The sequence below is a fragment of the Astatotilapia calliptera genome, unplaced genomic scaffold, assembly GCF_900246225.1.
Source record: "Astatotilapia calliptera unplaced genomic scaffold, fAstCal1.2 U_scaffold_151, whole genome shotgun sequence".
Taxonomy (NCBI): Eukaryota; Metazoa; Chordata; class Actinopteri; order Cichliformes; family Cichlidae; genus Astatotilapia; species Astatotilapia calliptera.
This window is the reverse complement of record NW_020535676.1, coordinates 1-11,062: the sequence shown is the minus strand read 5'-3', so window position 1 is coordinate 11,062 and position 11,062 is coordinate 1. Positions and strand designations below refer to the sequence as shown.

The 11,062-nt window shown below is 40.0% G+C and overlaps 2 protein-coding genes across 5 annotated transcripts; one reads left to right on the top strand and one right to left on the bottom strand.

Moving 5' to 3' along the window:
- Nucleotides 1–355: 355 nt before the first annotated feature.
- On the bottom strand, nucleotides 356–2,219 carry LOC113017582 (alpha-crystallin A chain-like). The gene is made up of 3 exons (XM_026160729.1): nucleotides 1,958–2,219; nucleotides 1,603–1,725; nucleotides 356–1,527 (listed from the first exon to the last, which is right to left on the bottom strand). Exons 1-3 carry the CDS (start codon nucleotides 2,135–2,137, stop codon nucleotides 1,336–1,338), a joined length of 495 nt encoding a protein of 164 aa, XP_026016514.1. The 5' UTR covers nucleotides 2,138–2,219; the 3' UTR covers nucleotides 356–1,335.
- LOC113017581 (cilia- and flagella-associated protein 54-like) lies at nucleotides 1,483–11,056 on the top strand. Of its 4 annotated transcripts, none has more exons than XR_003271514.1 (20): nucleotides 1,483–1,541; nucleotides 4,423–4,528; nucleotides 4,828–4,977; nucleotides 5,224–5,389; nucleotides 5,561–5,619; nucleotides 6,222–6,365; nucleotides 6,678–6,791; nucleotides 7,012–7,113; nucleotides 7,449–7,641; nucleotides 7,739–7,831; nucleotides 7,931–8,043; nucleotides 8,207–8,321; nucleotides 8,909–8,994; nucleotides 9,126–9,227; nucleotides 9,374–9,521; nucleotides 9,710–9,765; nucleotides 9,906–10,033; nucleotides 10,180–10,420; nucleotides 10,649–10,782; nucleotides 10,902–11,056. XR_003271514.1 is itself a non-coding variant. In XM_026160728.1 (18 exons), exons 1-18 carry the CDS (start codon nucleotides 3,553–3,555, stop codon nucleotides 10,259–10,261), a joined length of 2,103 nt encoding a protein of 700 aa, XP_026016513.1. In that variant the 5' UTR covers nucleotides 2,550–3,552; the 3' UTR covers nucleotides 10,262–10,638. The 4 variants fall into 4 exon arrangements, 1 of the variants encoding a protein (XP_026016513.1); XR_003271513.1 differs by lacking the exon at nucleotides 1,483–1,541 and adding an exon at nucleotides 2,550–3,698 and having other exon boundaries at nucleotides 9,713–9,765; XR_003271512.1 differs by lacking the exon at nucleotides 1,483–1,541 and adding an exon at nucleotides 2,550–3,698.
- Nucleotides 11,057–11,062: the final 6 nt, after the last annotated feature.

Genomic DNA, 11,062 nt, shown 5'->3' with positions numbered 1-11,062 from the left:
ACACTGGCGCCACCGGGCCCTCTGACCACCACCAGTAGGCAATGGGTGAAGTGTCTTGCCCTTTTCTTTGCTAGCTCCTTTGACTGTCTTGCCAAAGGACACAACGACCGAGACTGTCCGAGCTGTAGTTCATCTGCTTCTGATTCCTACTCTGAAACTTCAGCAGATCATCTGGACCATGACCATGAGTTCTTGCCATTTGATTGGCTGATCAATATTGATGTTAATGAGCTACTGAACACCTCATTAAGTGGTCAGTGAGTGTACGTTGTTATTTGAAATCCATTTGAGAACAGCAACACAATAGACAGAAGAAAACCTTGACAATGATTCAAAAACACACACAACCGACCTGTGAACTTGAATCTCCATATTTATTCTATTTGCTGTTGTCAGTGTTAATATTCCAAAAGGCTTAACAAAGATAATAGAGTTGTAATTCTTGCATCTACAAGTATAAATGCGCTCACGTACATTCACAATCATACTACCCTTAGCAGCTCAGAGGTCATGTTCCCCAGTGAAAAAGGGGCCCTGTCTGTTTCTCTCCTTTGTCCACAACTTTGCTTCTTGCTCATTCGCTCTCATTCTCTCAACACGCCTGGTCCCGAGGCCTTTGGTGGCTTTTTCTTCTTCTTCTGTTTATTTATTTAGTTTTTTTTTTTTTTACTAAAAACAAACGGGCTGTCTGTGCCTCCAGAAAACCTCCTCCTCACACATGCAGAAACCAATGTTCTTCCCACAGAATGAACACAGCACATTTGGCATCTTACTAATACCCGCTCACTCTGCTCTGTGTGCTGAAAATACATCTTTGGTTAGTGTGTTAGCACCTTTAGTGGATAGTACTGATTAGTATTAGTATTTCTCTGCAGAACCAGTAGATGCTGCAAGCTTCTCTGGGTTCAGTTACTAACTAGCACATTTGCCACTGAAATGAAAGGTTGCTAGAGACATTGTGTTTCTCTAAATGCCTGATGGTGGTTATGAATTTGTCTTTGGAAATACTGTTACATGTGCGACTGTATTTTGCGTAGAAGCCTAATCTGTTTGTTTATGATAGGGAAATGAACTCTTGGGAGCTCAATATCCTGGAGCTCACCATGATGTGTCTATAAAAGCTGTAATGTCAAAAACAGACTGTTACACGAGCTCTACAGTTTTGCTGAGACAACACAATAATAGTGAGTTAGGGGTTAGGAACTGTTTTATTAGACAGCAGTTTTAGACATCTAGAACTGTATGACTACTCTATATATATGTACGGCACTGCCAACATAACAGACAATATAAAGGGTTAATAGTAAAGCAGCATCTGGTGCGTCAGGCTCTGCTCTACATTTTCTGTTTCTGTGTTCCATCTTCACAGGAAATAGGAATATTGCGCTCCGGCCCAGGAGATGACCGAGGTGCTGTGATTGTCAGTACACCATCACACGACAGACTGGAGGTGACCTCGGCACATGTCACACCAGAAGGAAGCCTGTACTTCCTCAGAAACTCTCTTGACACATAGCCGTGGTCATCCTGAAACAGAATTAGTGAGTGCATCAGAACAGTGTGGCTAAATTTATTTTCTGGTGTTAAATTTGCTCCTCTGACCTGTCTGTCTTCATGTTTGCCGTGTACTGTGATGAAATCATCACTAACGCTGACAGACAGCTCATCAGGGGAGAAATGCTTCACATCCACATAAATGACATAGCGATCCTTTTCCAAGCGCATCTAAATACATACAGTAGAGCAGTGAGTCAGCCTGGGATAAAAACCCATACAAATCTTGTTTAATGAAGGACTGGCACCTGAAAATTACACAAACACTCATGATATCAGTGGAGGTTTTGACTCTGATGATCATTAATCCAAACCTCACAAACGAAAGGCCATAAAACACTGACATTTGTGCGTAACTCCCATGATGTAATAATCTTAATTACACAGGTGAACTGTACTCTACCTCACTGTGTCCATTGTCGGGCCAGTTGAACCAACGCATAAACAAAGGGCGCATCCAGGGGAAGGACCAGGAGAATGGCCACATCATTGGCCAGTCAGTGAGAGGTTCTGCCATGGAGAGGTCAGGAAATCGATGTGGGAACGCCCGGCGGTACCAGGGATACTGGATGGGGATATCCATGGTGAGATTCCAAGAGGGTTGTAATAAATGACGAGGCAGGCTGACTAGGTCTGATTTGGTTTGAGATGGGTGCTGCTGTGCTCTCCTGCACTGAATTTATAGGTCTTTCCCTCCCATCCAAGCCAGACTTTGCCTCTGTTCACCACCTCTGCACCTCCTCCCCTCCGTGACCTCCCATGCACACTTGCATATGGACTCTGCCAACAGCCTGATCTTTCTGGAACAATGATCTCAACTGTTTATCCCTCCATCACTCCCATTGTTTTATCTGTCTGACTGAGACTGGTTCTCTCCCTCGCCGTTACCCTCTATCTGTCCCTGTTCTCTCGGTCATGAGGTGACACTGGCTAGGAATACTGCTGACATCCTCCATGCTCATTCCCCAGGAAATGCTCCTGTCTGGTGTGTGTGTGCCTGTGTGTGTGTTTTTGTGAGGGTTTGTTTGAGGAATAGCTGCCAGAGCATTAGCCTGCTGTGCTCTGAGTGCCAGGAGCTTTAGGTTTGTGTGTGGAGTGGATGTGTGACTGAATGGGAACTGATGAGTTTGTAAGGGCCAGCATTAGATGACACTGTGCGTATCATTTTGCTATGAGCTCAGATGTAAAATATGAAGTCCTTTGCGTTGGTTGTGCCAATAAATTTCTTTCATCCTCCCAGTCATGTTAGTACTGAAGGCTATATGCATTAAATTATATCTGCAAGCATAGAGGTTCATCAGAGGCTTTTAAACCATCACACCATGAATTTTAGTTTTAGTGCTTTGCAGACCAAGCCCAGGCACTGTGCCTGAGCCAAAGACCAGTCCAATCAAAGCTGGAGTTTTTATCTATCATTAATATAAATGCCCAATATAAATGTTAGGTTTATGGACAGGTCGAAATGAATTCAAGTAAGAAAGCAATAAAGACACTCCAAGGTACTAAAGCATGAGCATGGCAGGTAGCAGTAAAAGCCCTGACTGTAGTGAATTAAAGGATTTGTATTTTACTGATTATAAATGAAAGCTTTGTAAGTGTAAGACATTATATGTTTAATCAGTCTTTGTTAAACTGTTACCTTTTTAAAACTGTCCAAAAGCTCAGCAGAAATATGTGCTGAACCTTTTTCTTTTCTTGCCCTTAAGGCCTTTCAGGAAGGCTCTCCAAAACGTGGTTAACGTTGTTTATCGCAAACTATAAGTTTTCCCTAAACACGGGAAACTAGTTTTCATTCTTAAACCCAACAAAAGAATAGAAAAGAAACAAAGAAAAAGACAGGAAATACGGTATCCACAAAGTCGGCCCTATTAGCGTCGCTTGTTACCATGGTGATGTGTCTTGTCCCGGTCTCTTAGACTGGAGCAGTTTTGTTGGTGTAGTTGGAAATAACCAACATAAATGTGCTAGCCGGTCAGAATCGTTTTTGTGGACGCAGAAATGGATTTACCAGCGTCGTATTATGGGGAACTTGATCAAAGAAACCCAGTACTTTCAGCTTTTAAGCGAGAGATTAACTCGTTTATAACGCTGATGAAACAAGTGGCTTCGTCGAACAACCAGGACAACAGCACTTATGCTAAAGGGTGAGATGCTAAAAAGCCAAGTCAGCGCTAGCTTATAAAGCTCATATTGACTGATTATAGGAAACTTTAGCTTATTAAATCAGGCTTATTTAAATAAATTTTTATAGCTAGTTGCGTGCAGTTTTTATTACCGTCATTGTTCCACTAAAATGTATTTAGCTAATAATAAATGATACACTGTGTAGCTTATAATTATTATGGTGTTTATGATTTGACCATAATATATGGAAATGTTTGATAAGGTCCAGTTACTAGTCTCAAACACTTGGCTTGTACTTAAGAAAAGTCTTGAGTGCACCATTTACATTTTTTGCTTTGCTATAACTGCATGTATCTGCTGTATAAAGCAGGATTGCAGTGGCCTTTAATAATAACTTCAATATCATACTGCAAGCTATACTTTTTAGGAGACGCTGACAGTTGCTGCTAGCCAGCATCATTTTTTTAAAAAAAACCCAGAACAACCGAGTCGTCAGCGTACATCACAGCATAATTAAAGGCTTTTTCCTATCATGCATCCACTGAATGTCCTTGTTTAACTTTTTAAAAAGATCATGTAGAAAATGAAAATAACAATGTTCAGTTTGTCAGTATCCCAAAAAACAGATTTGAACATATTTTATATTACATAGATCTTGAACCAGTTAGAGATCTCTTGGTGTTGATGTTTGCTTATTTATGTTATTTATTTTAAAGCTATGCTTTTCTGAATTCATTTTCAAAGGATTAAAATTCTGGTGGAGATATGGAAAAAGTTCAAACATCGACTGCCTTTGAAACTGTACCAGGAGCACATGTTGCAGATTGCAGATTTTCTCTTTGGAATAAAGGTATTTGACAAATCCCCCAAATTAGAATACCTACTAATATTTGGTTACCACAGACTTTTTCTTTGATTAAATATTAATTCAGTCTGTGAATTACACAGTTTTTTCAGTCACTATTGTCAGTCTTGGTTGCTGTGAATTCTTTGTTTTACTACTTGACTCATTGGTTTTGTTCTCAGTATTTGCAATCTTGGTTTTGCTGCAGTAAAACTATAAGAAGCCTTTGGATATGTTGTCTTCTGCGCATTAATTACATGTTAACACATTCACAGTGTTATTTTTCTTCCCTCTGCTTCTTCAAGCTGTACCAGCTGGCTCTAAGGCAGGGCTACAGTCTCCACCTGTCACAGTTCAGCTCAGTGAAAATAACTGACATCACAAATGTGGATCAGTTTATGGCCTGCTTCTTCCCCGAAGGGCTTGATACAGACCAAAATACCTTTGCCATGAAGGTAAGGTACACATCACTGTGTGACTGTGTGTGTCCTGTGTATCTCTGTTTAAAATGCTGTGTAATAACTGTTTCCAGGATTTGCTTTGTTGTTTTATGCTACAAAGAAAGTTTACTACATTGGCTGAGGTCATTGACATTTTGAGACATTTTTGTTAAAAATCTGCTATTATTCTGTATGTATCCATGTGTCTGTGCCTGTGTGTCTGTCCTCTATATGTGTGTGTTTGTGTCTGTGTGTGTACAGGTACGTGCCATGCAGGGCTGTGCCCTGTGTATATTTGAGCTGGAGAGACAGCACAGTTTCCTCAGCCAAAAGGGGCTCTGTAAACTGCTGTGTGTGCTGAACTTCATGAGGACCATGATGCAGGCATTTCAGCAACACGAGCACCTCTACTGGCAGATATATAATGGTATATTAGAAGAACTTGTATAATTCAGTGTGATATTTCTATCTAGGAGTAATCTTGGTAGAACAAATTGAGCTCTCAAAATTTGAAGATAAAAATGAAAATGAACTGTTCATAAACTGTTTATCTACTATTGTATTAAGTAGTAATGTATTTCTATCTCTTGTCATCCAGGTTCATTACACATTTACAATGTCTGCCGTTATTTGATGACTATGCAGTGCAGCGCGCAGGTACTGTTCACTCCTGCCACTTTTCACTTCTGCTACTCATTCCTAAAGCAGGGATGTCAAACATAAGGCTCACAGGCCAAAATCAGCCTGTCAAGGTCTCCGATCTGGCCCACTGGGTTACTTTAAAAAATGTGAAGAAAGGCATACATTTGGGGTTTTTAACTGTGATTTGTAAGTTTTACAACTTTTCCTAATGATAAAGACCTCATCTATTGCCATTCATACTACCGTACATCAAAGTAAGCAGTAGATAAGCAAACAAGTTCCAAGTTTTTTTTACTCAGTCAAAGTGGGCTGTATCTGGCCCACGATGTGAAATGAGTTTGACACCCCTGCCCTAAAGGAAAATAAAAACATGAAGGATGGTGAGAAAATCATGTGTGACAGAGACTGAATGTCTAACTGAATGTTGGAATATGGCTTTGGACTGATCGTGAGTGACAATATTTCAGTTTTAGTTGATTGAGCCTCTGCACATTGCAGAACACACAACTAAATCTGTGTAATATTGTTATATAATGAATGTAGTGTATAATAAAATTGTGTAGTTGTCTTTTTAATACTTTGTGATACTCACAGTCGCCGTTTGTCATCCTATTCAGGCACTGGAGTACCTCCTGTGGGCAAGCATCAGTTTGGAGTTGTCCATCCCTCTGATGACAGCTAAGTATCTGCCAGTGATCGTCACACTCTACTGTGCCGTCTGCCAGTGTTACTATGACAACCATGCTGAGGTGCAGGCGGAGGTGAAATACGTCAGCGTCAGACACCTACAAATACACGATTTGATCCATCACAGGCTGATCTAATCAGTAATAAATGCTCATTGTAACTTGGTGTTGATCTTTATGTAATTTCCTTAGCCTGCTTGCTGTTAATCAGCACAAGGCACTAAATTATTCCTCACACTTGACTGTACAAAAGAAAGTCTTGCTGGTATGGTTAACCCATGAGTATATTTGCTAACTACATTTGTTTGTATAGTTTATTTTGAAATGCAACCATCATATTGTTGCAATAAAAGTTAATTGGATTTGTGTGTCCTCAAATGCTCTCAGGAATTTGCCCGGAGAGCCCTTGGAAAAATCAATGAATTAGCAAAACTCGGGGAGCACAGTGAAGTTCCTGCCACCAGAGAGACTCAGAGAGCTTACAAAGATGCCTCCATCAAGGCAAGAAACTTGTCCTTGAGATACATCAGCACACTATGTTGTTGTGATAAAATGCTGTTGTTTCTCAGTGTGTTAGATACAGCAATTTCCATACTTACATGCTCACAACTGAATATAGTCACTTCTGAAGAAGCTTACTTACCTTGTCAGTGTTTTACAGTATTGATGTGCTCTTCTTTGGTTAACATATGAAAGGTGATTGAGAGCGTTCTTTTTTCAGCTTGGTGCCATGATTTTCAAGCGAGCAGCATTTGAGACCCGAAAGAGACCCAAAACCCTGTACAAGACCAAAATCAAAAGCACCCTGAAGGACATACCTAATGTAATGGGATCTGCTTTACTGCCATATCATCATATTTAATGTTAATTCTTACTTTTAAATGCAGTATAATTTAGGGGGCTCTTGTTAGTTGTTTAACGCTGTATACTGTGTTATCACCTTTAAATCTTCTATCACTCTATGCATTGCCTTTGTTGGATTTCTTTAATAATAATAATAATAATTAAATAACCCCGTGCCATATAGTTTAATTGTTTGAACCCTAGATTTCTGTTTTAGTTCTGTTTGTTTTTTACAACCTGTTTGCTTCTAAGGAAATCTAATGTTGTGAGTCGGTGTTGTAACTAAAATCACATGCCTATGTGTGTGTACTGTAGGTGCCATGGCCTCGTACCCCAACAGAGCGCCTGCTAACAGGCTTGTTTGAGTGCAGTGCAGCACAGTTCCTGGGCATTTTGGAAGCACTCTGGGACAGCAACACGCGGCCACTTCAAATGAGAATGCCTGAAGATCCGGAGCTACAAGAGGTCTACCTGGAACTCCTGTCTGCTGGAATTAGTTTGTTATCTGGTTAGTGAAACAAGTACACAATAAAAAACATTTTGTGATTTCAGTAAGGTGAGGGATTCTGAGTGGGTAATGTACATGTATGGCCGTGTCTGTCAAGGTGTCACTGGTGAGCAGAGGTATGATGACCACCCGTGCCTGTCTCCTCTTGTACTGACACAGAATTCGACTCTGATAGATTTAGCCATTTCAGGTGAGTCATTTTGGTCCTTTATTACAATGAGCATGTGTGTTTGTTTTGTGCATTGCTTTAAAAGTCAGTATGAGATAAGGAGATGTGTTGTGTTGCTAGGAGAAAACAAAATACCCGTCATGTCTGCAGTGAGGTTCATCAAACTGCTGTTTCAGTACAAGCAGCAGGATGCATTTACTGAACTCAGCACAGAGATGCTGCAGGTTTTGACTGTAAGTAGCACACAAGCAAAAATGCTTTAATTCATATTAATGAGAAAAGTGGAATGCATCAGGTTTCACATGCATTTCAAGATTGATGATTCGGTTTGGGGCTTCCACTGTTTGAATGATCATCAGGGAAGTTTTTATTTAATTTGGCTTTCTCTAATCACAGAGTTTGGATGGCCAATCATTCAGGAGGGGAAAGCAGGAGCTTGCTTTGCTTCACAGTTTCAACATTTTGCTGTCTACCCAGAGGAGCCCTCCTAAAGAAGACATCACAAGCAAAGGTAGCAATATTAAATCTGCCACATACAGACTTATTAAATTTTTCAGGCTCCAAACTTTTATTTTGAAAAATAAACCTTATTAATAAAGGATTCATTAAATAGCTTTCTGCCTCCCTGTCCTTGAATTTTGTGCTTTTAAGCTGCTACAGAGTTTATCAGTATTTTTACCGCATGTAATACATCCAGTTTTTATCAAAATTAGCCAGCAGATTAGTATATCTGGAATCTAATTTTTCAAATCAGCTAAAAATTCAGCATGCTAGCACAAAGTCTGAGTAATGTTCAATCAATATTGTGAGAATAGAGCTGGTAAAGGTTTAGATATTTCACTGAAAGCAAGTAGGTATTATGTAACTTCTGTCCAGGGATCACCACTTACCTAAATCAAATAGAGTACATATGAGAAATGTCAACTGCAAAACATGTCTGGATCTATTTTTTCGTGATGTTTTTAGGTCAAATAATGTACTAAACATTGATTAATTGTTAGTATGGTGGTCAGTGGTGAGCTTTGGTTCCTCAGATTATTCCAAACTAATCTCAGCAATCACAATATAAAGTGGTCATGTTCTTTTATGTTTCCACAGACCAACATAAGGCTTCACTTTCTATGAGTGATAAACTGATGGATCTGGTAGAAACCCTTCACAAGTCCGTCTGTGATTCTGCTCCTGTAAGTTTCTATGCCACGTACTGTTTGCAGGTGTTTGTGTTGAGGATAAAGGATTAGGGTTCAGGCTAAAGTTAGAATTCAGAGGAGGAGATTTATAAGCATTTAAGCTGTGTGTGTTTGTGTCTGTGTAGGAGGTGCAGCCAGATGCAGACCTGATTTTGGATATTGTGTTGTTCCTGTGGGGTAAGATGAAAGCGGTGATACAGAGAGATCCTCTGCAAAATCATGACAAGGTATGTGTTCAAAAAAACATTGCTGCTTCCGACTTGCTGCTTCCGACTTTATTGCTGTTAAATATAAAACTTTGCATAGTACATTCATGAATTTTCATTGTTCTGTTCATTTGTCTTTTTTGCTGTTTGTAAATCTATTTTTGCAGTGGTTGTGGTGTCTTTATGTGTTGTATGAGGTGGCCCTCACCTGTGACCTGGCAGCTGTTGACTGTATCATGATAGCAGAGATGAGCCACACACTGGGCATGCTGCTTGAGAATGCAGCTGAATATTTTCTTGAAACTTCAACGTCAGGTGCGAGGTTATTTTCTGCCACTTGCTCTGTTACGGTCTGCTGGAGATTTAAAGCTATTGTTGTTTGTACTGTATCTATTTGATCTTGCACCGTCACAAACACATACGTATGCATACGCATACGAACATGCACTACAGACACAAACCAAAGCTTTGAGAATATTTTTATTCTCATGTCTTATCTCCAGCAGTTTGCGAAAGAGACTGTGATGATGCAAAGCCAAACTCTTTCTCTATTCTTGAGGTATGTAAATAGACTGGTTGGGCATACCATCAAAATGTGAACAAATGACATCATACTGCATGGTGCTATTGGGCAGTGTCCTGTCTCTTGTTTACTGAAAGTATGAAGTGAACTTTTTATATGTGTGTTTGTGTTTGCAGAGTTCAAGCACAGAGCTGCTTCAGAAAGTGTGTGAGGTGGTAAAGAGGGGTCTCGAAGCTTTGGCAAAGGGTGCGGCTACGCTGGCCCCCAGGACTGCTCAGCTTTCACTGACTTTGCGTTCATGCAGGTACACAGTCATCTTGTCCCACACGCATTTCTAGCATGTTGGTAAATATTCTTTCTCACATTTACTGAGTTTATTTACTAAATCTTGTATGGGCATGCAGTTTTTCGTTTTGTTTTTTTAAATTGCATGTGTTCTTCTTCTGATAGAAATTTTGTCCCCTCCAGTCATCGGCTTTTTCCACAACCTCTCCAAAATCATCAAAACACAGAAATGAAGACGATGAAGTAAATCTGAAAAAAGGAGAGGTGGAAACTCAAACAGAATCTGACTTTAATGGCTGTCGACAAACTGAAGCCACATGCACGTATCTTCTGATCAAAGATCTCCACCTAGAGTTGGACATTATCCTCCACAGGGCTTCCCTCAAGTTGCTGCAGCTAAATGCAGGTCAGAGTTGTTCTGGTGGTTTTACTCACCAGTGATTTTGGACAAGTAGTTTAAGCTCTGCACTGACTGAAATGGCAAAATATTGCTACTTCACACTTGCACATTTATAAACAGAAGTTAAAATCTGGCAACAGTAAATCATAGTTAGAGGGAATTAAATACATATGCTTACCGACAAGTTGTATGTCTGAATATAATATAAATTGTGAGTAAACTGTCTTTGTTTAGTTGTAGAGTCTGAACTGTTGGACCGGATCAAAAAAAACAAGGTGTCCAAAGCTCTGTTCCTGATCCAGAAAGCTTTGCTGGTGTACAACAACATGGAACAAAGTGACATCAGTGAAACCAAAAGTCTGCTGGAGGTTAAACAAGCAGAATACTTTCACGACATTTGGTTGATTATAGCCACATTTTGACTTAGTGGTGTTTAATATTAGTTTTAAGGACATGTGAAAATTATACTGCTGTGCGCTGTTGATAGGATGCTGCTACCCTCATAGAGAAAGCAGGTATGGAGGAGAGAAAAGTGTACATGTCCTCAACTCCTAATACTACATCTGAAGATAAAGGCAAAGTAATCAAGGAGGACGGACAGAGCCCTCCACCTCCTCCTGTCCTACTCTCACGCAACAACCACTCCAT

Bases quoted from the DNA above. Each gene is read 5' to 3' on its own strand.
- LOC113017581 (XM_026160728.1), top strand. From the start codon at position 3,553: ATGGATTTACCAGCGTCGTATTATGGGGAACTTGATCAAAGAAACCCA. The intron at 5,620-6,221 runs GTACTGTTCACT...CATCCTATTCAG, and splicing joins CTATGCAGTGCAGCGCGCAG to GCACTGGAGTACCTCCTGTG. The intron at 9,766-9,905 runs GTATGTAAATAG...TTGTGTTTGCAG, and splicing joins ACTCTTTCTCTATTCTTGAG to AGTTCAAGCACAGAGCTGCT.
- LOC113017582 (XM_026160729.1), bottom strand. From the start codon at position 2,137: ATGGATATCCCCATCCAGTATCCCTGGTACCGCCGGGCGTTCCCACAT. The intron at 1,726-1,957 runs GTAGAGTACAGT...GTATGTATTTAG, and splicing joins CCGACAATGGACACAGTGAG to ATGCGCTTGGAAAAGGATCG. The intron at 1,528-1,602 runs GTCAGAGGAGCA...ATTCTGTTTCAG, and splicing joins GCAAACATGAAGACAGACAG to GATGACCACGGCTATGTGTC.